The 27,698-nt window shown below is 39.2% G+C and overlaps 1 protein-coding gene across 1 annotated transcript in view; it reads right to left on the reverse strand.

The window, feature by feature from the left end:
• Nucleotides 1-27,471, reverse strand: part of ARHGAP42 (Rho GTPase activating protein 42) — a 166,816-nt gene extending 139,345 nt beyond the window's left edge. The window contains exon 1 of the mRNA XM_030042841.1: nucleotides 27,257-27,471. Coding sequence (XP_029898701.1) covers nucleotides 27,257-27,410 — 154 coding nt within the window. The 5' untranslated portion in view covers nucleotides 27,411-27,471. The remainder of the gene's footprint in view (nucleotides 1-27,256) is intronic.
• Between the last annotated feature and the right edge of the window lie 227 nt (nucleotides 27,472-27,698).

Consider the following 27,698-nt stretch of genomic DNA (forward strand, 5'->3'; position numbering starts at 1 on the left):
ACCAGGTGAGCTCCTGTTTGTACAGCTCAGGAATCAAGCATTCCCAAGGAGTTTGGAGTTAACTCCAATTTGCATGTGACTATTTCCTTAACAGTTCTGAAACAGTTTTTGTATCTTACGTACTTTCCAGTTTTATTACATTCAGCCAGAGAGGGAAAGAAATACAGCCTGTAAAAAACAGTAATCATATGAAGTTTCTCTCTATGTATAAAACTATTTCAAAGAACAGGCTGTTCATATTTTACCAGAAAGAGAGAAACATCCCTCACACTCATTTCATTGGACTCTTTTAATTAACTTCTCAGACAAAAATAAGGAACTTTAATGATCTTCTGCTGAAGTCTGCCTAGTTTTTCTTAAGTAAAATGACTTCTAAGAAGGACCAAATAGGCTTCTACATATTTCATCTACTGGTTTTTTTCAACTTTTAAGTCTCTGGCATTTTGTTCTACTTTCCTGTCATGAAAAGATTTAGGAACTTATGACAACATCCTCTTGTTATCTTCCCAGCAGAGTGATATCCTTTAATTAATAATCTTACCATCCATTAGTACTAGTAGTGTTTATATTATGGGAAGTATAATGAATTCTGAACTAACTATTATCACTCATGAATGAGACCTTGTCATTAAAACAGATGAAAAATAACTGGGTTGTTTTATTACTCTACACTCGGGCCCTGTCAAGAAACAAATTAAATATTAGTAATTATTTGAAATTGGGGAAAAAGGAACATAAACATCATTAACACTATTCCATCAACCCGTGAGAGACCTGTATTTAAACATTATGTTCAGATTTTGTCTTACCTGGGAAAGGTACAGGGAAATGAGGCAAAGGTAAATGCTAAGAAAACAGTAAAAATATCTTGTTTAAAGAAACGCACTCACAGTCATCAGCCTGAAAAAGACAACTGGGGAGCCCAGGAGTTCTACAAAATCACAAGCAGTACAGAAATGGTGGCTGTCTCTTTCAAAGTGAAAACAAAAGGCTATCTAACACAGCAAGAAGCAAGCTCAAAACAAAGAAAGAAGATGTTTTTTCTTAAAATGCATAGTTAAATCATGAAGCTCCCTGCCACCGGATACTGTGGATATTAAAAATTTATGTGGGTTCAAGAAAGGACTAGACAAGTTCACAGAAGAAAAGTCCACTGAGAGCTATTAAAGACATAACCCCTTGCTCAGGAAATCTTCAAGCCCCAAACTGCTGGAGGCAGCGGAAGCATCACTACATTCTTATTCTCTACCCTAGGCAGTCAGTGATGCACGTGAGAGAAAAACACAACTCACAGGACAGCACTCATTTGTATCTAGAGACAGGCTATAACATCAGATAAACCTCAGGTCTGACCCAGCAGTCATTTTTATGCTCTTTGCAGGAAGGTTTGGACACGTATGTTTTGCAATAGCTTGAATGACTCAAGACACGGTTAGCTGATCACGACCATCTGCTAGTAGAAGGTTATCACTTTCATGGATGAGCCAATACACTACCACGGGTAAGTGCTCTTTAGCCACCTGTCTAGGGTCACCTATTTTAGCAACAGGCAACAACGAAGGAGGAGGAGCTGAGTTAATGCTGCAAAACTAAAGATCATGAAGATGTTCTATCTTGCTGGCTGAACCACGGGACATGTTCTCCAGGCAATGAGTGATGATGGGTAGATGGTAGCTGTATCATCTTTAGCTGCTGCAGAGCCAGAGGAAGTGGACCACTATGCCTTTAGTCATATTACAAGGCTGTAATTCTTCCAGCAAGTACTTGTTCAGTGATTTGTGCTATGAGGTACGCTAAGCATAACTTTTAATGGTAAAAATAACTGCATTAATAAATAAATAGCTGACAAAAGGTTGATTTGGGCTACCAAGCCCAAATGGCTTCAATGCAGACTGATTAAACAGCTTTACTCTTTTCACACTCTGTGCTCGCACACATGTATTATCTTCACCCTCTTCCTTCAAAACTTTTCCTAACTTAGTTCTTAGCATGAGGGTGGTCACTATGGGGACAACTATTCAATACTTGTTTTTTCCTCAGAGTTCAGTATTGCTCTCTCCTCTTCTCCTCCCACTATTGCTGACTGCATACCATCCAAGTCTTGTAATGAACACAGAATTATCTCAGCCTTCATGCAAGCCAAGTCTAGAAAGACAGTAAAAGAAGGATATTTCTATGTCATATGCAGCACCATTACCATAATTGACAGATGGAGATGCTGAAAGCAAGACTGCCTAAGGCCACACACCGAACTGGTGATTAGGCAGACCCTTGTGGTTCCCTGCTTCATGCCCATTATTCCAGATGCCATTCCTTCAGACCAGGAGATGCTAACCAGAGCTGGAAAGAATGCAGCTCCTCACACTTCCCTGTCCCCACAAAAGCCGCAACTTTTTTCTTGCAAGGGGGCAACATTTCAAAAAATAAAGTTTTATATTAAAAGGAGAGAAGAAAACCCTAATTTCATTAAAAAGAAAAAAAAGCAATACAACCTTGTTTCGATCCATTTAATGCAGCCCCTACAGAACGCCCAGTTACTCCAGCTGCAGCAGTTAGTGCTCTGTATCTGTTTCAAGTCAGTCTCCACAAAAATGAGGAACACACCACACACAAACATGCTTGCTTACTTAACAGTCACTTGCTAAACTTTAGTTCAAGCATCTTTAAAAAAAAAACAAAAGAAGACTGAAACAAAAACAGGACAGAACAATTAAGGTTTGCTTAATTAAACTCTGATGTTTTTTAATTGGAACAGTTTACATTTGAATAACTTTAATATAGGGGTTTTGCATATGAAACATTTCCATTAGTTTTCAGGTGCTGCAGATTTTTATTTCTCTTTTGCAAAATCATGTTAATTCCCACTAAGATTAATTCCTACTAAGATTTCAATCTAATCTCATCGCATCTCAATCTCAAGAAACAATTCAGGGGAATACTGAAGAGACACAAAATAAAGAGCTGCTTTGCTTGCATACAAGCTCTAGAAGCAGCCTGGACAGGTTTTCTCCAAGAGAAATGGGAAAAATTCCTTCTTGAAAGATACAAAATGACACTGGAATAGCTGATAACAATGCTTTTGGAAAATATCCACCCATCTTGTTTCCACACACAGTGGAAAAGTCAGTAATTCACTGGGAGGATGAAGAAAAAAAATAGAAACGCTCTAAGCCTGAACCAGTTATTTCTTCCTAAGGTATTAAAACAAAATTTGGTGTTTAACTCTAGGACTGTATTTTTATCTGCAAAAAGTCCCTGACATCACCATAACATCATTTTCCCTCCAGCATGCCCTAAGAAGTTGCACTTGGAACACAAGCTTTGCATGGCTCACAGTTTGTTGGCTGACTGGATTTCCATTCCAGCACACACTCCTATCCCTTTTCTCAATGAAAAGCAGATTAAAGGAGTTGTAGATTCCATTTCAAAAGCCCCACAGCACTTAATGTATTGGCTTCTCTATCCTCCACTTAATACAAGTGGGAACATTTCCATGAAGTTATACTTTTCATAAAAACATGGGAAATCTTAGCAAGATTAAAACCAAACAAGTTCTGTAACTGGATGCAATTCTGAAATCATCAATTCTTTTTAAAACAGAACTGGAATTCTCTGTAGGGAAAAAAGTTTCAGTTAGTCTAGGCAACATTTGTTGTTTACAATGAGCAATATGAACCAAACAGACCACAAACATGGCAGTCTGGATTTTGGACGTTGCTTCCAAATACAGTATTTTTTGGTTTTGTGAGCATGTAAAATGTTTAACTGCAATAGATGGTCCTTTCAGAGCTCAATGTGTACTGATTGCAATCGTGTTTTATCTCCAGTTGAACACGTAAGTGAATATGAATCAATGAACAGCCTATGATCTTTGAATTACTCAAGAGACTGCATGAGTAGCCAAGTAAAACACCTTCTTCCCAAAACATTCATGTTAGCTTCCTTGACATAAGCAAACACAGCACATTAAAATATCAGCTGCAAGAGGAGAAAAACATAGCACTAAATAGGTTATTTTTTAAATTATTTTTAATTCTTTTATTTAAAATTGCAGCATCCAATAAGCAGATGGCTTTACAGGTATCTTTGGGTCTAACGTGCAGGGCAATACATAGTTTCTACAAAGGAGTCAATTCTGTTTTGTTAATTGTTTCTGAATTAAGAACCCCCAATCTACACATTGTCAAGCAAGACCATAATGACTCCTGCTGACTGTTGTAATAGCTCACCCGTTAAGGACTGTGGTTCTCTGGCTCCCTAAACATATAATGTATCATAACATTTCTTATCAAGCCAATTATTCACGAAGACACACCTGCTAAATCCTTTTACAAGCACCTTTCAATACAAAACAATACTCCTAGGATCCACCCTGCACAGACAAGAACCCAGAACACTGATACAATTGGAGCTACCTCAATGCACGCTTGTCACGCTTATTAGTTAGCAGCCAAAGATCTAATAAGTTTAAGTTTGATAGCATACCCTCAAGCTAAATATATAAATTAATTTTCTGTGTTCTACTGTCTTTTTTCATAATGGCTGGAAGAGAAAATAGAAAAAGAATATTAATTACAAACTGGGTAAAGACTGTGCTCAAAATTAATGTGGGAAGCAGTAATCATAAATAATATGGATGAGAGAACTAATATGAAGTTTGACATAAATAGCCTCATTAAGCATTATTTTCCTATTGGTTTTGGAGGCCACCAAGATACATACACAGTTACTAAGAAAAAGAACACCAACTAAGTCAAACTAAAACTAGGACTTACAGTGCCAGTTTCTCAGTAATAACGCTCAGGTTGCCTTTTTTTTTTTCTTCATTCCTTCCTCCTATTTCTAACATGAAAAATGAAATTTCTCTTCCCTCAAAGAAAAATAAAATCCAATAATAACCCTCAAAAGGTCTGCCTTAGCAGCAAAATTTGGTAAAGTTTTCAGCTTAAAAAGTCTTCTTGAATGGAATTTTCCAGTGGTTAAGAGATTATGCAGCTGCTAACTTTACTAATTGGTATATAGCTTCCCAAAATATACTTAATAAAATGATGTTAAAATCCATGTTTTTGTACTACTGAATGAAGAAAGCCAGAACATGTTTCTGGGCGTGAATAATAGTCAGACTCAGTTTTTCATCATCTCCCGACAGATAAGCAAAGCAGAAGGGCTTGAGAGAATTTTGGCTTAAGACTTACAGGTTGAAGCTCTGATAACTTTCAAGTGTATGTGTAAATGATTATTGCAAGAAAAATTAATTAAAGAGTACATTTACTGCAGTAGTCTAAAACAGTAGAGCTACCTGAATATTTCCTTATCACTATCATCTGCATGACTGCAGCAGGGTGTGGTAGAACTCTTCCTGATAAAAGTTATCACTGACAGAAGTTATTTTAAAATTAAATGCAGAAGGCTATGCAACACCGGCAACATTCAAGGTAACAAAAGATAACCTGAAAAATACAAGATACACTTTTTTATTTCAGTAAGAACTGTACAGTAACAGAATGATAGACCTAGCATTAACTGGAAATAACACATAGAATGAAGATTGCTGTAACAAACTCAGAGATACTAGAGACACAGTATATAGTCTGCATTAAAAAGAGACGGACAGAAAAATTATTTATTACCTGGCCTTTAAAAAAACAGCATTTGATCATTTAATTAAGCATTGCAGGAATCTGTATGCACAAGTGACAGAACATTTTTATAATATAATCTTGTATTTACGTTGAAAATTAACTTTCATAAATACTTCCATCAGTTGCAGAACATGTTTTCATAATGTTCTAGGATCACTCTTTTTGCTACGGAATTTTTTATTTCAAAAGATAAACACAAGAGCAGAGCTATTAAGTCTCTAATAGTACAAGATTCTGACTTTTTCACAAAAATTCCTAGTGGTACACCTAAAGGCCATAATAGGGAAATATTTTACTAGATATCATTCATCATATTCTCCTGGGTGTTCACTCCCAAGGGTATGGAGAAAGTCTGACATACTTTTTAAGTATGGAATTACTAAACCAGATTTTTCCCTGCAAGGCATAATTTATATAATTCTTCATCAGGACTGTATCTTGAAAAGGAGAACAAGTCCTGAGAATGAATTCTGAAGCAGGAAGAGAGGGAAAAAACCAGTCTAACCTTTTGCTGAAAGCACAGAAGAAATATGGATATTTACTAACAGCGCACATTGCACTGTCATGATTAGTATTTCCTAAACTGTCAGGATTTGGGCAACCTCTAGTATCCAAGATGGCTTTTCCTTCTCCCCTTTGTCTGGAACCCTGAAGACTGAACACAGTTGAAGTCTTCTGCTTAGTTTAGAAGCCCCAAGGATTCTCCTTTTGTCTTGAACCCCTCCCACACCAGCTTTTCAAATACTTCTCCATTTTCAAACGCTAGCACTAACATTGAGTGTCTCTCTGCAACTTCTGGGAAACATTGTTTTAGTCCAAAACCTCTCCAACGCACCAAGGGGACAAAACTAGTTTTCAATGCTATGGTCATCTTACTTTCCAAAAACCTACCTGCTTGGACAATGGCTATTCACAGTAACCATTTTTATTACCCTCGTTTGAATGCATAATTTACAGAGAGTAGATTGCCCCTTCTGCAGCATTCAGTTTAATAAAAAAAATTCATCAGAATTGTGAATTGTAAATAGGAAGATCCCTCAGACAACACAGACTAACAACTCCAAAATCACTTCTCCCTTCATGTTATCCTTTCAAATACTTGCAAATGGCTACCAAGACACTCTCAAGCTTTATAAAGCTACTTGGGGAAGAGGAGGTGGGGAGGAAGATGCAGTCTGTCTATGGGTTATTATTTTTCTGGGGAGGGTGTAATGGACGAAAAAGAGAGAGTCCAAAAGCCAAGGGCCTCAAAACCAGTTTTGAGGGTTAAATATTTGTTTCAATACAGCATTTTGACCAATAGTACATAATGACAAGAGAAAGGTGGCTGCCTGGAGCTCTCTCGCACTCCCATTCAGCAGAAGAGATGGCTGACAACAGCTCCAAAAAGATCCCACACAACTTCCTCTAAAATACTTCATAAATTGGAATTGGTATTGTCAGGAAGTGTTTCTATTCATTGACAAAAAAAAAAAAACCAACCCAACAATATCAGAACCAGTCAAATGACTAAGCCATTAATGAAGACTATTCCCTGACATGGACATAACTCACCTGGATTTAAAAAAAAAAAAATAAAAAAAAAATATCAAGGGCTGCTTACACAACAGCTTTCTGAGTGAAGAGACACATATCTCTGAAAATCACATTCCAGTGAGAATTCAAGAACTTTTAGCTCTTGTTCTTCCATACTCCTGAAAATTTCATTAGCAACCTACATAATCCTCATAATATTTTACAATCCAAACAAATCTTTTCATTTAAGGATCAAGGTAGGGCAGTAGTAGAGCTGTGGGGAGGGTAGCAGAAGACTTTTCTCTTAAAGCTTCAGTTCTACTAAGTACTGAACTCAGCAAAGTGCATACTCTAGCTGAGTGAGAGTATTCATCTGAAAGAAACACAAGAGAATGTGGGCTTTAAGCCAGTAAAATATTCAATGATCTGGAATCTCACAGAATAGACCTACCAAACTGGTTTTGCAACTGCCAGTGCATGAAGGCAGACAAGTACTTAACTCGGTTGCAGTTTCTTATAACGGAATCAAACTTTAGTAGATTTTCTGTATTATCACTATTGATATTTCTTTTTCCTGCCAAATAATTCCTTTCTGGATCTCAAAGGAGCCTTACTATTTATCAGAGACATCAAAAAATCTGGAGATCAGATTGGAAAAAGGGTGTTAACACTGAGTAACATATTTTGCTGCTGATATAGATGTTTATAATCAGCTTTCATTTTTTCCTTTCTTGAAAAGCAGCAGAAGGATATCACAACCTTAAATGTCAGGGAGGTAAGAAGATAGAAAAAAAAAGAAATTTAGGAAGCACACACTAATGCACATAAAAAAATAATTACATCCACATAGTGATGACATTTACATTAGCTTTAATACTCTGGAAAGATCTTGGAATCACTGTAGACAGTTCTTTTACAATATCAGCTCAATGATCAGCAACAGTCAAAAATATTAAGGCTTATTAGAGAAAGAAAGCACAAAGCAGAAAATATCATTATTTCATGCATTCACTCCTTGAATATTCCATGAAGTTTCTTGCAATCAATCTCAGAAAAGGCAGTTACCATGAAGAAGGCACAAAGAAGGTTGACAAAGGACAACCAGAGGGACAGATTTGATTATTTAAAAGCAGAAACTAACTAGACTAGAACTTTTCAGAGTAGCTGAGGAACAAAACCTGTAAGAAAGAGGAAAGAAAAGAAAGGTTATTAAAAGAAAAAAAATCCAAACCCACATGAACAGGACAGGCAATGCGTATAGGCAAAAAGTTACTATTTCTTGTAGAACGAAACCTGCCATCATCAGATAAAATAACCAAGCAGCAGGCATACAACAAAGGAAGAACTTTTGCCCCTGCAGTGCACACTTACATCATGAAACTCCCTGCTTGCTGTCACAGACTGCTGTGGAGCCTAACAGGACACCTGGATTCACACCCAGGTTAGAAAAAGCCATTTCTGAAAAGGGGTTATGTGAGGACACTTGGAGGAACTTTAGCAGAAGACTACTGCAACTTAGAGGTTCTCCTCGTGTGACATACTTTAGAAGTGAAGTACTTTTGCGTGGGTCACCAACTAGGCACTTTTATTCTGGAGGCATGGTGCACGGCTCTGCTGAGACTGCAGAGATGCTGACACATCTCTAAAGTAAAGTAGCCTCACTAAATCTGAAACTTGTATTTCAGTAATAATACGACTTAATTACTGACTGCATTAATTTGTTCCATGGGGAAACAAACAGGTTTTGCGGAAGTGAAAAAGCTGTTGTGTCTTATCACTTTAAGGTTTCTTGTTTGCTTATTTAAAAAAACCAAACAAACAACTTTCTGTATACTTGACATCCTTTTAGAAGCAGAAACCAGCTTTTGGAGAGACCAAATTCCACACAGTAGCTCTGGATCTCTCAAATAGTAAAAACACCATAAATCCCTCCTCCTAAATTTCGGAGAGGCACATACGCAATCCTTACATTGGAATGAATAAGGAGTTAATGGAGTATCAGACTTCAAATTTAAAGAGCCAACATACTTCTAATGAAGTTTAACAAAACAGTATGACAAAGTTTCTACTGGATAGTATGACATACAGCAGTATGACCAGTTTTACTGCACTAATAAGTACTATCTGAATAATCTATTTGGCCTCAGAAAAAAAATGCTGAACTCCTTCTTTGCTATTTTATTAAAAAAGTACTTATCATCTGTTTTAAGATCCCCCTCATCAAAAAAAGGGCATTTTTTAGTGTAAGTACCCAAATAAAACAAATTCAAACAACTTTTTAAAAACAGTATTTAACACATTTATAGATAATGTTTCTTTATTTTAAACTAAAGCCATATATAGAAACTGAGATAGAAGTTAAATTCCCCATAATACTTAACTGCTGCTTAAATTACTCAATACCTGCATATATACATTAAAAGACAGGGCATACAAAATTGCTATCTATACAGACAAAGATGGGCAGAAGTTAAAGAAGATAAATCCCCCAAAACCACAAGCCTTATTTTACTGTGGGACAACAGAGACAAGAGGAAAGCAAGAACTGGGCATTCAAATGGTCTAATTTTTACACCTGCCAAGAATCCAGACTTGGGATTTCATAAGCAGAAACTCCAACTCCTACTGGTACAGAACCTCATAGTCCCTGTTCACTGCACTCAGCCCCTCCCACATACCCCACAAAGGGGAAAAGAAAAAAAAAAAGAAAACACAAAATCGAGATTTGAATCACTTAATATGTTTAAAAAATAAAAAACAAACAAACAAACAAATCAAGCCACTAAAACATCGCCCCCCAACCCACTAGTGTTCACTAGTAAGAGTAACACTGCTGTCTTGTATTTCCTTCCATTTGTACGAATATATTGTTGTTTAAGTGCCGTTTTAATTTACAAAGGGACAAGACAAGTGTTTGTCAAAATATCATGAAATTCCTTTGGGTACATTAAACGTTCAAGAAAACATTGCAAGATTGATGCTTAATCCAGTAACACAGTACTTAATGCTTCATAACGACTCCTCAAGACAAGTAACAAAAGTAGGCATGAAAGTTAGTTTTTATTGTAAAATAGTCTTAAAGTCTCAAGGTGTATTGAAAACTGTAGCTTCTCACAGAAGACAAATCAAAGAGGCTCTGGAGTGCCAATGACAAAAGGAACTGTGACAGTTAGCATAATGCATATTTTACTGACAATTTATTTGGAAACTGTTAGAAAGCTGGTGGAAAAAAAAAAAGATGTGATTTGCAACGTTATTTTTTTAAATTTAAGATGATTACCACTCCCAGGGGGAGATTTGGGATATGTTGCATTAAGAGACAAAAGAACTGAATCAACAAAACAAAGAATTACATCATTGCTGTGCTGTGACAACATAAATAAAATAAGAATAATCACACTTTTAACCTGCTGTATTTCAACTTCATAGAGAAGGCACTAAACAAAAAAAGTATTATTATGTACAGTTATCAATATTGTACAGGAATATAAAGAAGTTCTTCAGTTTGTATGGAACCAAAGGAAGTGAGTAGACCCTGTGAATTTGTGGGTTAAATTTACTTAGACCAGAGACCAATTTGCCTCTTGGAGTATGGAGGAAAAAGAATGAGGAAATTGTACCTGTTAGAAAACTTGTATTTTTTCACTTCCAAATGAAAAGTGAACAAAGAAATGCTAAACAAGTGACTTAAACATGGCCTTAACGTTTTCATCTTCAATCCTGCCACCTAATAAAAGGTGGTAAGACTTAGATGAACATCATCTCAGTTCCTTTCTCCACAGGAAATTGAGTTGTGTCATACTGGCTAGGGTGCAGATGATGGCATCTCCAACGAGTTAAGCAACAGAAGTTACAGCTTAAAGTGCAAACTCAGAAATACTCCATGAGTATATCAGGAAATCTCTCAGCATACAAAGATTTGGCTATCTAAACAGGAAGTGTACTGCTGTGCCTACACCCCTCTTCATAAAATGAAATATTTTGGATTTCTCATTTGACCTTAAGCTCCCAAACAGCATGAAAATGCAGCTCTATGCTCACACAGCAAAAAGACAACCATACCGACTGTATTTGTGAGGAAACTTCATTAAGCAAAAAGACAACCATACCGACTGTATTTGTGAGGAAACTTCATTAAGCAAAAAGACAACCATACCGACTGTATTTGTGAGGAAACTTCATTAAGCAAAAAGACAACCATACCGACTGTATTTGTGAGGAAACTTCATTAAGTCTATTGCCAAGCCTTACATTTACGCCTACAAGAATTTGCTTGTAGACACGCTTCTGTGTTTTCAAATCAGTGTAACTGTCTATTTTCTGATTCAACCAGTCATGGTAGTAGATTAAAAAACAATGTATGTACAAGTACTATGAGTATTTTAAGATGTTTGAAGTACTTCAGACAATCTATATCTCAACACTCTAACAAAGCTAAGGTTATAACCCCACTTCCCTAACATTAAGAATCTTTCAAAAATGTTAGTTTTGCTATCTTTACATACCTGTAGCACAGCAACTTGAACTGAATGCATTTATTTAGTCTCTGTATATATGGAAATGAAGGTAGTATTACCATCTTCAACTATTTGGTTTTGTTTCAATACGTATTTGCACATGCATGTATAAACACTAAAATAAGCCATCCAGTCTAGTATTCAAAACTAAGAAGGGGAAAAGAAGAAAAACAAAAAAAAACCCCAAACAACAACAACAAAAAAAACCACCGCCAAAACAAACAAATAAAAACCTCCACCAAAACCACACACCAAAACACCCACCCAAGATGGTTATTACAGCAGAACACCTCCATTTCAAATCACAATGATGACACCAAAGTAAGGAGAGTACCAGAAGGAACCCTCTGAGGCCTCACTTGAAAGCATTTTAAAACATGACAAATATTAAACTATAGAATGTCTTAAGGATGTATTCTGTCTAGATTTCAAAGTTCCACACAGACATGTACATTCATGTAATGTAAACTTGAAGACATGAAAGTAGACTGCAAACATTTCTTTTTAAGGTGAGAAGGAACCAATGTGATCAACGAGCCCAGCTAGTGCTGAATGGGAGTTTCAGGACTTAATACTTCAAGTCCAAGAGGTATAAGTGAATGGAACTTCATCCTGGGCAGGAGGGAAATCCAAACAATTTAAGAGTTTCCAGAAAGGAAAGTCCATCACAGTCTTCAGGAAATATCTTACTAACTTAACAGTTGCACATTTCTAATCTTAATTTGTATAGCTTCTGCCACCACTTGGATCTTCATATGCCTTGGTCTATTAGATAAAGAAACTTTCCATCAAGAGTCTGTTCTGTGATATAAATAAATCTTTAACTTTCTTTTCAGATTAAGCAATTGCAAAAAATTGCAAAATGCTTTATGGTGTTTGTGGTTTCCAAGGGGCTTGAACAGTTTTCATATGCTCTTCAGATGTTCAAAGGGTCTTCTCTGACCCTTCACAATTTTTCAGCATTCTCCTGAAAACAAGCAGCAGGACCACACTCAACACCCATAAATGCAACAAATACAGCCAATATCCATAAATCCCTTCAACTTACGCTTGCAGAGATCATACATTTCTGGCATTTGTCAGTCTGGAAGCCCATGTTCATCTTATTAAATGTACTCATCTTCCTCCTCCACCAACCAACTACTTTTCACAGTCAGTGTTAACTGGCCTGTAGACACGCCACATTTGCTATTTCTTGACCTGTTGAAAATGTCCCCAAACTGATTATGCAAGGACAACAGAGAGTGATGTTTGCTGTGATTCTAACAATTTTATTTTCAACTCTCAAAAAAGAAAAGCAAGTTTTTCAACACAGAAGGCTCACCGTATTTTTTAAAAACAAAAAGCAGCAGCAAGAGAATTCCCTCTAAAAACTAGAGCAAAGCACTGGCAGTTGTCAAGGAGAAACTACACTGAGAAGCTCAAGTACATTCACTTCCTTGCTACTTGAGTTGTACTGAATTACATCAACAAATTCATGAAATTAAGGTAACATATCCTAATATCCAATCTGTACAATATACCCAGTTAGTAATCCCTAGATGGAGATTTATGAGTCAAAAAACACCTCTTCAGGCATTCAGGATGCTTACAAAATTACACTGTTTTCTCCTAGTTTTACCAGCAGGCTTGGACAATAATATGCTGAAACTGGGGTGGGGGGGAGGAAAAGTAGTACTAGCCATATTACATTTCAGTAAATGTATGTGCATGTGGTTAATCAAAAATCATTACTCCCAAAGATTATTTTAACCCCACATACTTTGTTGTGGCTTAAAACAACTCCTGTTTATCTGGATTTGTTACCAATGAAAGGTAGTAAGTCTTTTCCTCAGGACTGTTTTGAACTATTGGACCTCTGCCTGGTCTCCACTGTCTGGCTCCTTAAAGCACAACTCAGATGGAGAATCCAACCCATAAGATACTGCTAAATGCCAATCCCCAACTCTTGAAGGCATTGACCAACAATTGTGAATAAGCCTTTTATGTGAATAACACGTACCACCAGACAAGATTCACAAAAGCATCTCTGGGTAAACAGAGCAAACTAAAATCTTTATTATAAGCTAACTATAATTTTTATTAAAGAGCCATTAGATCATTTTTCTTTGTCTATACTAAAACAGACTCTTTACAGAGGTATGCAAGTTAGTACAGCTTATATTAGAAGGTAAAATATTTTACAATACTTTATGAGTGAAGGCATGTATTTTTACATATCCATATTGCTTTTAGCTGTAGCAGTCTCTCAAATATTCTCACAATTTCTGCTTTTCCCCAGAATAAGGAGATTTTATCTCTCCTACAGTAAAGCTCAAGTCTTACTTATTTCAAACTTTCCCAGAAGGTAAGCTCCATAGCTCTCTAACTTCCCTGTGTATGTAGGCTAACTAGTAATTCACAAGAGGGGCAAGGAAGGGTAACTCAATTTTTTCTTCAAGTATCAGTGTACAGCTTGTTTTAAAACAGTAGTGGGTGCTAGACATGAAAAGGTTCAAGGGAACAATTATTTTTAATAAATAACCTCAGGCTTGGAGCGATCTTTTTCAAAGCAGCAAGTTCCTCCTGCATGCTTCCTGCAACTTATAAATCATTTTAGCCTCTACACCTCTACAATATACATAGATTTAAAATAACAGTTTATACAAATAGTACATCCCAAGGAAGCCAAGTTCTTGAATTCTTCCTCCCTCCAATCCCCCTCATCATTTGTAAACAAAAGGTTAGAGGCAAATAAGGTAGGACAGAAAAGGGTGAGAAGATGCAAGGAATGGACTTAAAGTGAAATGTAAACTTCCTGAATGGTGCAGTTGCAACGTTCCTAAGGCCTTGATTGGACCAGTAATCTAGGAAGGCTTTTGAACACTAACATGCACCCCCACAACATTGTAAATCTGTCTGTTCATTTAAATATGACCTGCATTTTTAAGAACTGATCCACACATATTTACATTGACATTTGGCCACCTCTTGAAAAGAATCAAACTATTAAAGCAGAAAAAAAAAAGAGTTAAAATTCGTTATCCCTTCTTGTGCGCTTCGAGTTAGCAATCAAAGAACTGAGTTGACTCAAAAAGAAAATGTCTTTACTATGAAACCCTACTCTATGTATTGCTTCTTTTACCAAGAATTTGTGCTCTTTTTGCATAGCAGTGAGAGAGGGGCAAGGGTGAGGACTTGGGGAGGAAGAATGAAGACTATTTTTATATTTGATAATTTTCTAGAAGCAACCAAGTTCTTGCCCTGGTATTTTTGCAGAAAGCAGAACAAGGTCATCATAAAAAATTATATCCTTAATAGAATAGTAAACAGGTCACCCGAGTGCCCACCTCATCTAAGATTTATTGTAAAAGAGTTGCAAGCCTTAGCAGCTTTTAAATAATTCATTCCCCTGTTCCTTTCCTTCCATAAATTCCATCTTCCATCAACAACAAAAAAATTCTCAAACAGTCATCAAATGCCTGGATGGCAGCTGTTTGTTTGAAGAGGACCCAAAAGGTGTCTTCCAAAGACAGAAGTACTGGAAGTACTTGGAGAAGAGCTGCATTGGGTTTACATGGCAAGGCTTTGGTACCAGGGAGAAGGGCTGCAAGGGTGGCTTCTGTGAGAAGACACCAGGAGCTGACCCCATGTCGGACACAGACAGTTTCATCTGGCTCCAAGTCAGACCTGTCACTGCCCAAAGCTGAGCCCATCATTGAAACTGGTGGCTTCTCTGTGATAACATATTTAAGAAAGGTTAAAAAACACTGTGCAGCAGCTAGGAGAGAGGCGTGAGAATATAGGAAGGAAAGAGCCCTGCAGACACCAAGGTCAAAGAAGGAGGAGGGGAGGAGGTGCTCCAGATGCTGAAATAGAGATTCCTCTGCAGCCTGTGGAGAAGACCATTGGGAAGCAGGTTGTCCACCTGCAGCCTGTGGAGGACTATACTGGAGCAGATATCCACACTGCAGATCGTGGAGGACCCCCCACCACAGCACGTGGATGTGTCCTGAAGGAAGCTGCAGCCTGTGGAGAGTCCATGCAGGAGCAGGCTTCTGGCAGGAACTGCAGCCTATGGAGAGAAGCACACGCAGAAGCAGGTTTTCTGGCAGGAGCTGTGGCGTGTGGGGAACCCACAGCAGAGCAGTCTGTTCCGGAAGGACTGTACCCTGTGGAAGTGACCTATGCTGGATCATTTAGTGAAGGACTGTAGCCTGTGGGAGGGACCCCACACTGGAGCAGTGGAAGAGCACGAAGAAGAAGGAGCGGCAGAGATGGTTATGGACTGACCGCAACCCCCACTCCCCACCCTGCTGCACTGCTCAGGGGGAGAAGGTAGAAGAGTTAGGAGTGAAGCTGAGCCTGGGAAGAAAAGAGGGGGGGAGGAAGGTGGTTTTAGTTGTGTTTTTACTTCTTATTATTCTACTGTGTTATTAATTGGCAATAAATTAAATTAATTTCACCAAGTCTAGTCTGTTTTGCTTGTGACAGTAATTGGTAAGTGATTTCCCTGTCTTTATTTCAACTCATGAGCTTTTAATCTTATTTTCTCCCCTGTCCTGCTGAGGAGGGGCAGTGAGAGAGCGGCTGGGTGGGCACCTGGCAGACAGCCAGGGTCAACCCACCACAAAAGCACAGCTCAGAAGTCACACCTCTGTGGTTCCCAAAGAAGAAGATTATTACAGAAGACAAGACAAATGTGACTTAGCTGTCATTGGAAACTTGTACATTAACTTTGGCTATAGTTTGATGTGCAATTAAGCTGTCACTGCCATCAAACAATAATTTAAAGTCCTGTCCCTATTCTTCTTCCTACCCACCAACTTCCACAATTGCTTCCATTCCCAGGTTCCCCTGTGCTCTGCCAGGATAAGCACTTCCACAGCTGCGTAACAAACCAAATCAGGAAACTGCGACACGTGGAAAATTATTCACCAAAGATTAGCAGTTAGTTTAGCTCCCTGATTCAGTAGAGCACACAGCTGAGCAAATAGCAGTGCTAATACCACTTACAGGACAGAAAGGAGTGGAAAAAAGGTCTGAGAGTGGGCAAAAAAGCAAGGCGCAGGCTCTGAAGGTTTTCTGTTTGTTTAGCAGTAGAGCTGGCTTAAAAATACAGAGCAAAATGGGGATTCAGACAGATGCTTTCCAGTAACCTCCTTTGGTCAGAAATTCTGGGAGAACTACTGGACAGCTGAACCACTCTTCACTGTAGAGGGCAGAGACAGAGGTGCTAGAATAGAAGACACAAGAATTCGAAACTACTGCACAATTACTGTGACACCCAGTAGACAACACCTATGACCACAGTTCTGAAGTAGAGGCAGGGAAAAAAGCAAATTCACATCCCAATTCACCTGATACACCATAAGCCTACCTTCCTACGTGGGTTTGTTTAGTAAGGGACTGGCCTAGACGGTGGTTTCATGAATATGTAACTTGACAAAAACCTGTCTGACAAAATAACCTAAGTAATCATATGCTCATTCAGTTTAAAATTAAACAGATGAACAAGAGAAAGAAAGAAGCCTGTAACAAGAGCTCCACATTTCAGAAAAGCAAGATCTAAGTAATTAAGGGAACCTGAATTTAGATGTGACTGTATATGGAGAAATTGCAAAGGTACAACAAGAGTTACCTTGAATTTCCAAGTTAGTTGCAAGAAGAACAACTGCATAAAACAATTAAATCAGGGAGAACTGAAGAAATGATACAGAGATGCGAGCAGAGGATTGTGGACTGGGCGGGAGGTGATGGGGGTGGAATCAGTATTCAACTATACCTGCATATTGATGTATTTTAAGAAGTTAAGATAACCAGGTTTGGTACCAGATACTACTGGAACTCCAACAGCACAAGAGCTAAGTCAGCTACCAGTGTGGTGCTGTGACACTCCTACAGCCGCAGGTAAAGCCTAGGCACTCTTACCAGACACTGGGTAATTTCAGCCTAATTCAGGTTATTTTCACAAACATATTAATACTTAGAAAACTATCATTTTGTGAAGTTCAAAGACAAACCAAAGTAGAATTTAGAAAATAAGGACAAATGGCTTTTTAATCTGTAAGAGCCAAAAATGGAACACAGAGCAAGGAAGGCTAATGTGCAGTAAAGATGACACAGACACAGCCTAAAGATTAAAGTATGATCCAAACTAAAATTAATATTCAACCTCAATTTTCAACAATGCTACTAGTGTGAAAACAACAGGAGAAATTCATATGAATGAGTACATTAAATATGCAAATTATCACACTACTACACAAATAAGAGTTCCATAAACTCAAACAGGGGCTAGGACAGATACAATTTAACACTGACACTCAAACACATGAAAACACAAGACTTGGTACCCAAGATTTTTAAATTGATCAAATCAAGGAGTCTGCTCTAATAACATGGCAAATGTATGCCTGTATTTAAGAGACAAAGATAATAATCCAACACAAACGCTCCATTAGGTTGACCTTAAAACCACACAATTATTTAGAACACTATTTGAAGGAAAGAACAATTAAAAGCTTAGAAATTGATAGAAAATAGGGTAAAGACAACACAGACTTATCAAATGTAAACTGCATCAGATCAGTGGATATCTCTTTTACACAAGGTGAGAGATTTATTTATTTAAAAAAAACCAAACAAAAACGCCACAAAACTACAATAGATCTAATCAATTAGTCACCAGTAAAGCACACGATACCGAGCTACAATGGCAGTTTAATAATTACTGTGGAGAAGATGAGAACTTATACAGAAGTTACATAGATAAGAAACAACTAGGAAAAGTCTTTGCTGCGAACACCCAAAAAGAGGAATGTCATTGTTTGGTCTCAAGGTCAGTCCTGTAATAATATCAATCTGATTTAACATTTCCACCCTGACTTTGGGAGAGCTTGGCTGCTACCACAGAGCAGGGAGGATTACTGACACAAAACACTGAACTTTCATCTATGAAAAGGAGGGAAAAGAAGAGGCAAGGGGGGAGAAAAAAGTATGTTTGAGGTATCCTCACCTACAGGAAACCGAAATAAGAAAGATTTTCCAAAAGCACAAAAGGCAAAGAATAATTAAAATAAGAGGTTTATTCGTCCTTGTAATTCTACAGGATCAAATCATAGAATAGCAGGTTGGAAGGGACCTCAAGGATCATCTGGTCCAACCTTTCTTGGCAAAAATCACAAATTTATTCTTCTTATTGTTACCTGTTTCATTTTTCATTATGTTTATTTGACTCAAAGGCTCTTTAAAGAAAAATAATCCTATTGGTGATACCTACTTTCATTTACATGATATCTTTCAGTGAACAAGAGTACCTTTGCAAAGAGACAGTACAATGCACAGCTGATGTGCAAACCTCTCTTCTTTAAGCAACCTACAAAATATCAAGTAACATCAGTAGTAGAACCAACTATATGACCTAGGCATTGCAGCACCTTGAATCCTGCTTTGAATATTAAGCTAAAAGAAGATAAGACTTCTGAAGACATACAGAATTTCCATACTATTTTCCCATGCCTGAATTATACTAAGCAAAACATCAGCACGACAACAACATGTTGTTTAAGCTTTTGGTGTCCTGTGAAATACAAGTTTGCATAATTCAGGACAGGGAAGCAATTGAAGTTGATAACTTCCAATTGATCTGAAAAACTATACTGTAACACAGCCCAGAGTTGATAACGTGCTGTGAAATATATTATCTTTCTAATGAAAGTTATTTGCACTTCACAGGGTGCCAGTGGGAGGTTAGATTACTGCCCAACAATACTTCAATCTCATATTAATATGGAAGACGGTCAAGCTATTTTTCTTCAGTTCAATATTTACTTCATTGCTACTGCTTATAAGATCTCAAGACTTTTTCACCTTTTATCATACACTTGAGAAATCTGTAGCACCACATAGTCAAAAGACCACCATAAACATTGATTTCATTTAATGATTGATGTTCTCACAGAATACAATAAGCAAAGATCAAACCTGTAAACATTATTATACTACTTTTGTTTCCCCTACTTTTACTTCTGATCTCCTGAACACTTAAAAGCAAATTCAAAAAGGCTTAGAAAAGAGCTACTAAAATGACTAAGAAACCAGAGAACCTCTTAGGAGAGAGGATGAGAACAGCTTGTTCAATCTAGCAAAAGGATGTGATTATTCCCAAAGCAAATCCAAGTAAACAACAGTGCAGAAATGTTGAGTGAAAGGAAAATGAGCATAAACAAGTTTGAATTTCCAGATTAAATTTATTTTTAATGAGTTACTCAACCCTCAGCTTAACAAGGTTCTAGAACAACCTTCTAGCAGAAACAATAAGGAGAAAAACTTTTTAAAATGGACTTTGACAAGTAGGGATTACATGATATAACACTAGCAGGATATTGGATTTAACAAAGGAAATCCATGATACCCAATTCTCCTATATTCCAAATTTATTTATAATTACAGTTTTGAGACTGTAGGAAAAAAATAGAAAGGCAAAGACATAACACTGTTTTACATATCATTCAGTAGAAAGAAGGACTGTATTGTCCTCCGTATTTTTCACAGAGGATGAACATGAAGTTATTTACTATTACAGGAAACTGCAAATTGCTGTAGCACTTCTGCCCATGAAAACCCAAGAGATCTGTACAAGTTCAGTGACCACAGCATCATATTTTCCATTGTAGTAAAGACAATATTCATGAAGCAGCTGGTCTCTTATTAATAGAATTCATTTATCTTATTCATAGCAAATGAAGCATGTAGTAGACAACAAGCCAACTGGCCCATTAAGAAACAGATTAAGTTTGACCTTTTCAGAAATCAGTTTAAAAGTTTGAAAATCCTAATTTTAAAAAAAGCACAACATTTTCTTAAAGCAGAGACATCATTTCATATGGCATTTGAAACTTAAACCCACTCCTTTGGTAACCTGACATAATCCAGTTATAAAATTTCTCTAAAGAATACCTATTTCAATATTAAGGCACAAGAACACACATGCTGAGTCATTCAAGGACTTTATTGACACAGTAGGCATTACTGACAGCATGGGAACTCACTTGCTAGGATTCTTGGTTCAAAATGAAACAACATGTGAGAGACAGAAAATACTTCGCTCTGTAACAGTCTGCTACATAGTAGCATTTGTTTTCTCCATATATTTGGCTAAAGGTAACACGATAGAGACTGCAGCTGCTTTAAACACTAGAGGAAGCAATTAAGCTCCTTCTCTGGCCGTGAACCAGCTTATCGTTGGTATCTCTGCATGAAAGGCTGAACACTGTTGGAATTGTTCTTGCAAGTTGCATCCATAATCCATAGGTAACTCAGACATCAGCAGAAGTTGCTGATCAGAAGTAACAGAACAGCGAGGAAGCAGATGACTTCAAAATATTAATGCCAATTACTGAGTTTCAACTTCCTTTTAGTGGGAAACTTTTTTCAATTGGTAAGTGAATCATGTATTTAGAGACTAAAGTGTAACCTGTTGTAATGCCCTGCCTCTCACCCAACCCTAACACAAAAGGCAAGTTATGCATTTTTGTATTATATGACTAAAACAACTAAAAGCAATCCATTTTCAAAGGCAATGTGAGTTATTCCTGAAATTCTTATTAGTAAGCTCTACTTTTATAATTCTATGTTCGCCATCATAGTATCACATGGGGAATATGAAGAGTAACTTGATTTACTTAAAATCTAAATTAATAAAAGAGAATAATTGCTATCTAACTTCAGTGGTTATTATTCAATGAACTCAGTCCTGCTCCAGTTAGAATCTGGAAAACACATTGTAAAGATATAATCTCATGAAAATATGTGAGGCCAAGATATCTGGGAAAATGCATCTCTCCGGAAAGATACAAAGGGTTTTGTTTTTTTTTTTTACATGAAAAAAAATTCCCAAGAGAGATAACAAGATCATAGGTTCTTATGCTGTAATTTTGTCCTTTTTTTTTTTCCAGCCAGCTAACACCCAAAATTTCCATACATAAGACAGGTTCATCACTGTATTTTTATAATTAGCTTTATGAGAGAAGAAAATCACCCCTGAAAAACTATATGTCAAAACAGTTTCAAGACAATCTTTTCTGTGTGAAATTTCTATAAAAACCTGGTAAAAAATACCCCCTCACACCCCGCTGAAAAAGATGGCATTTCCATCTTGTGCCTGTTTCTCTGTTTCTCCATGTGTTAAGTAGTAAAATAAAACTACTAATGATTGCTAAGTTAGAAATTCCTGAAGATATCTGTTAAATCTTGTTTATATTACACCACAGCTCTGCATTACTGTTTGCATCATATTAAAACACTTTAAGAGGTACAGCATTACTTGAAACAGCTGCAAATCCACTGAACTTTCAACCGTTTAAACCAAAACTTATGTAGTTCTCATCTTTGAACACATGAACTTGTTGCTAAAATAGGACTTAAGATGGAGAGAAGGCCTCAAAAATCAGAAAAACTGATTTTTCAGATCTGGGAAAAACTGAAGGCTTCTGCACAGCAATAGACCATGAGGTCACCTGTACAAAATGCATATTACTTTTTTGGATTGTTTAATACAATATACATCAACTTTGCCAGAACAGTAGGCCTATTATGGAAATTAAAAGCATACAAGTATTTCTATAATGAAATTTCCTATATAATCTATATGACGATGCCCTAGACTAGGTTGCTTTTTCACAAGGCAACTACAAAGAAATCACAAAGTAGACTTGCAGTGGGTTGACCCTGGCGGGATACCAGGTGCCCACCAAAGGCGCTCTATCACTTCCCCTCCTCAACTGGACAGGGGACAGAAAATAAAACAAAAGGCTCATGGGTCAAGATAAGGACTGGGAGAGATCACTCACCAATTACCTTCATGGGCAACACAGACTCAACTGGAGGAAATCAGTCTAATTTATTACCAATCAAATCAGAGTAGGATAATGAGAAATAAAACCAAATCTTAAAACGCCTTCCCCTCATCCCCCCCTTCTTCCTGGGCACAATGTCACTCCCAATTTTCTCTGCATCCTCCCCCCCGAGTGGCACAGGGGGATGGAGCATGGGGGCTGTGGTCAGTTCATCACATGTTGTCTCTGCCACTCCTTCCTCACACTCTTCCCCTGCTTCAGCATGGGGTCCCTCCCACGGGAGACAGTCCTCCACAAACTTCTCCAACATGAGTCTTTCCTATGAGCTACAATTCTTCATGAACTGCTCCAGCGTGGGTCCCTTCCATGGGCTGCAGTCCTTCAGGCACAGACTGCTCCAGCGTGGGTCCCCCACGGGGTCACAAGTCCTGCCAGCAAACCTGCTCCAGCGTGGGCTCCTCTCTCCATGGGTCCACGGGTCCTGCCAGGAGCCTGCTCCAGCACAGGCTTTCCACAGGGTCACAGCCTCCTTCGGGCATCCACCTGCTCTGGTGTGGGGTCCTCCCAAGGCTGCAGGTGGAGATCTGCTCCCCCGTGGACCTCCCTGGGCTGCAGGGGGACAGCCTGCCTCACCATGGTCTTCCCCACGGGCTGCAGGGGAATCTCTGCTCCGGCGCCTGGAACACCTCCTCCCCTCCTTCTGCACTGACCTGGGGGGCTGCAGGGCTGTTTCTCTCACACCTTCTCACTCTTCTCTCCCAGCTGCAATTGTGCAGTTTTTCCCTTCTTAACTCTGTTCTCCCAGAAGCACTACCACCATTGCTGATGGGCTCAGCCTTGCCCTGTGGTGGGTCCGTCTTGGAGCTGGCTGGCATTGGCTTTGTTGGACATGGGGGAAGCTTCCAGCAGCTTCTCACAGAAGCCACCCCTGTAGCCCCCCTGCTACCAAAACCTTGCCACGCAAACCCAATACAACACTACTAGCAAAAAGTACAGGAAAAATAGACTTGATGTTTTAACTGAAAACAAGCTGGAATCAATGAGAAGGAAAAATTTCAATTCTGCTTCAGGAGTCCAGCTACAGCTAGACACCACTATGTGAAGCATTTAAGCATATGCATTTTAAACATGCATCTGAACGATCTATTAAACTAGGTGCCTGAAGAAGTTATGAAATCAACAATCACTTAATAATCAAGAAGGTCAGTTGTAGCAGGAGATTTTTTTTCTAAAAACTTTTTTTTCCCCCTTAATTCATAACTTAACAACAAAGAAACCCTACTCCAGGTGCAAAGAAAACTAAATGCTCCTACTTAATTGTGCCTACACACAGAGTGAAATCTCTGTCAAAGGATAACTTTTTAATGTAATAAGAACACCTATTATATGCATAAACTAAGCCTTTCAAGAGACAGTAATGTATTTAGTAACTCAGTTGATTTGAAAAAGAAAATGTAGTCTCTCACAGCAAATACTAATTGTAGGACAAGGCTGACGTAGGTACGATGGCCATACAAATGTGATGCTAACACCTAACTAAAGAGGATCATATAACCTGTGCTCTTCTGGGGTACTCCCAGAGTCTTACATTCTTAGAAAGAGAAGGAAACAGTGCAAAAAAAAAACTCTAGGAAAATGCTGCTGAGGATTAGATATCAATCCTAGCATTATCAGCTCTCACTGCATTCACAATAGTCAACTGCTGCTTCATGGAGCACAGTATAACAGCTCTGCATACTACTTTGGAAAACAGCACTCTTCAGAATGAATGTAGCAAAACCACATTAAAATAAAGTCTGACCTTATCTTGGGACCACTCCAATTAAAGTGCAAAATGTCTGCATACTACATTAAACGTATTTGTTCTACCTTCAATGTACGTGGAATCTCTTGTCACGTATTTATAAACATTGCATTTTTACAGTAACTTCTTAGATACTGGATTCTGCACAAATTAGTATTTTGTAACTTTTGTAATATAGAAGTTTAATTCCACCTGAAAAACAGTGCACATACTGTAGTTTCATATAAATCTTACATTTAGGCAACTTTAAAAGATTATAGTATTTTATAACTGGATTAAGCCAGCTTCACGTTCTCTTCTCTAAACATGGTCAGGAAGGACCAGTTCTAAAACTCATTTCCACTGAAGCTCTGCAGCACAGTTCAGATTTTATCCCCAACAGAACTGATCTTCCAAACTGATATGTAAATGAAAAATCCTAGATCACCTAAATAGATAAAACATGGTAAATAATGCCTGTTGTTCTCCAGGGCTTGTAGGTTATTAAATATTCAAAGATCAAATCATAAGAGTTCATCACTGAAATCAACTATTTACTACACTGATTAGATTTTCAAAGACAATTAAAAAAAAAAGCAAAAAAAAAAAAAAAGCCTTGCACAAGTATTTTACACTCCACTGATTTTAAAGCTGAGTAGGAGTAGCTAGTGTGCTTTAACAGGTCAAAAGTTCTCGACTCCAGGAAACATACAATACTGCTATTTGCCATAAGAGGTACACTGCCCTAGCAGCATCTACACCAGAGTCTGTACAATATAAAGCCAGGATTTCTACTTTGTTGAGAAAAATCCAGACAATTCCCCAGTTGTCCTAACACAGGAACTAAGGCAGTATGCTCTGGAAGGCATGGACACAAAACTAAGGGATTTGAAATGAACAAAAGGAGAAACATTTCTTACTACACCAGACCAGACCTTATTTTCCTAAGGCTAAAGGACACTATAGCACAAAGCATTTTAAAGTTGCACATAGAATACAATCAACATTGTGTCAAACACAACATTTGAACTAAAAAGTTTTAAAAGTCAGGAGAACTTGCAAGTTAAGTACTCATTGCTTGAGATAGAAATACTGCTTATCCTTGAAGAGGGAGAGAATTATTAAACATGTAGATATAGGGTCTAAGTCTAGCAAGGACTCACAAGTATTCTTCACAAAAGTAATGGGATTACTCGCTTCAGAATCAAGGTCTAAATTACTTGTCAAGAATGATATTCCTTCCACAGCAGTCTGTCTTTGACAACTTAAGAAAGCTGTATTTGTTCATATTTGATCTGGAACAAAAAGCAGTCAATTTCCAGCGCTAGTCCAGGTCAGAAAAGTACCCATGTGGTATCCTAACCTATCACTGCTATTTGTGAACCCCATCTTGTAGGACCAGGTTTGTAATAGTTAAGTTTAATAAAAACTTGGATATTTACTACTTAAAACAAGCTCAAACTTCCTGTTTTATGGAGAAAGCTTTTTAGCAAAGAGAAAGACTTAAAAGTACAACTAAAACCCAAAAATGTACCCTTGAGTTTTTAGCTATATATGTACACATATGTGCACATTTTCTATGTATTCTATCATCTCGCATTCTGTGGGCATGGATACAGGAATTTTTGAATTTAATACAAATTCATGTAAGATGCTAGATTTGTATCCAGCTACTCACTAAAACAGAGATGTGTCCAGAAATACAAGCACTTATATGAAAAAGGTCTCAAAAAGACAGCAGCTGCTTTATGTAAATGCAATGCTGTAAATGATCTATGTACAGTCGATACATGAACAAGTACAATTAACATTCAGCCCTACTGTTGGCCAAACAAAATCTTCACAGTTTGACCTCCTATCCCAGGTAAAGAGACAAACTTTGGGTTTAGACTCCAGGTTAGCATCAGTTAGGTTTCTTATGAGCTAAGGAGCTCATAGTAACACCTGTTCCCTGTCCACATAAAAAGCAATACTGCTACCCTTCACCCCACAAAAACTAGCAGACCGCGTCAACGTGGCAGATATTTTTAAGGATTAAAGTGATTCTTTTCCTTGAACATCTCATGTTGCAGCACAAGAAGCTCTAAGTTACTTCTCTGCTCTACCTGAAGGAAAGCTCTGGGCAACAGGCAAGAGAGATCCAAAGTGACTTAAAGACAAGAAGTAGGTGGCAAGGAGTTACAGGAGAGGAGGGCAAGCCGAGTCTAGTAATGCTTATGGCCATTCCTAGTTTTCACTTCATGCTCTTCAAAGCGTGAGGGCCGTTTTCACGCCCCGGGAAGCTGTCAGTGCCTCAACCCACGGAGCTCTGAAAGCACGGGACTGCTCGCCCTTATCTCTTCTTTCAGAATCTTTCAAAATACATAAAAGTTAATCTAACACATGAAGACGGCGGGGGAGAGGGGGGAAGATGAGGAGATACAAACTCTCTTCATGTAAATTCACTTCAGCGCCTTGCTTTGCCCGTTTATTACGGACACCTCCCTTATCTAAAGATGCCCAATTAGCCGCCAGCGACCCAGAACGAGACCCCCGGCCCCCGGCAGCACTACACGCCCGGTCCGGCCCGTCCAGCGACCTACACCGCGGCTTTCGGCCCCCAACCCCGACGCCGGGCTCTCGCCCCCTGCCCGGGCGGGACCACCGCGGCCGGCCCGCTCCCCCCGGCGGCGGCGGCGCCCCCGCGCTGCCCGCTCTCCCCGCCGGGGAGGGCGCGGCCGGGCCGGCGGGCCGGGGCAGGGCCCCGCGCCGCCCCCGCTCCCCCGGGAAACCCACCCAGCCCCGCCGCAGGCGAGGCGAGGCGAAGCGGCGGGGAGGGAGCGGGGGAGAAAGTCGGCGAGGCGCTTCGCAGCGGCTGCCGGCAGGGGAGCCCGCTCCCGGCGCCCATTCAAACAAAAGAAGCCCCTTCTCCTGCCCGCCGCCCCCGGCTCCCCCGCGCCCCGGCCCCGCCGCCCCACTCACTTCGCAGGGCCCCGATGAGGAGACTGCCGTCCTTGATCAGCTCCTTGATGAACTTGTTCGTCCTCTCCAGCTCGATCTCGTGACACTTCAGGCGCTCCCTGAAATCCGGGCTGTCCAAGTAGGAGTCGCTGAACTCCAGCGTGGGCAGCCCCATGGCAGCGGCGGCGGCCGCAGCCCCCCGGCCGGCAGCGAAGGGGCGGGCGGCTGAGGGAGGGCCGCGCCGAGGGACGGCGCCGAGGGCAGGCGGAAAGCGGCGGAGAGGAGAGGAGGAGAGGCGAGCCGAGGCGAGCCGAGCCGAGGCGCGGCTGCCGCCCCCTCCGCCTCCCCGGAGGCGCTCCCGACCCGCTGCACCGGCCCCCTCAGCGCCCGCCGCGCCGGCGGCGAGGCAGACGGCCGTCGGCGGCGGAGGCGGCGCGCTCCGGTCGCTGTCAGCCAGCTACAT

Source organism: Aquila chrysaetos, chromosome 19, assembly GCF_900496995.4.
Source record: "Aquila chrysaetos chrysaetos chromosome 19, bAquChr1.4, whole genome shotgun sequence".
NCBI lineage: Eukaryota > Metazoa > Chordata > Aves > Accipitriformes > Accipitridae > Aquila > Aquila chrysaetos.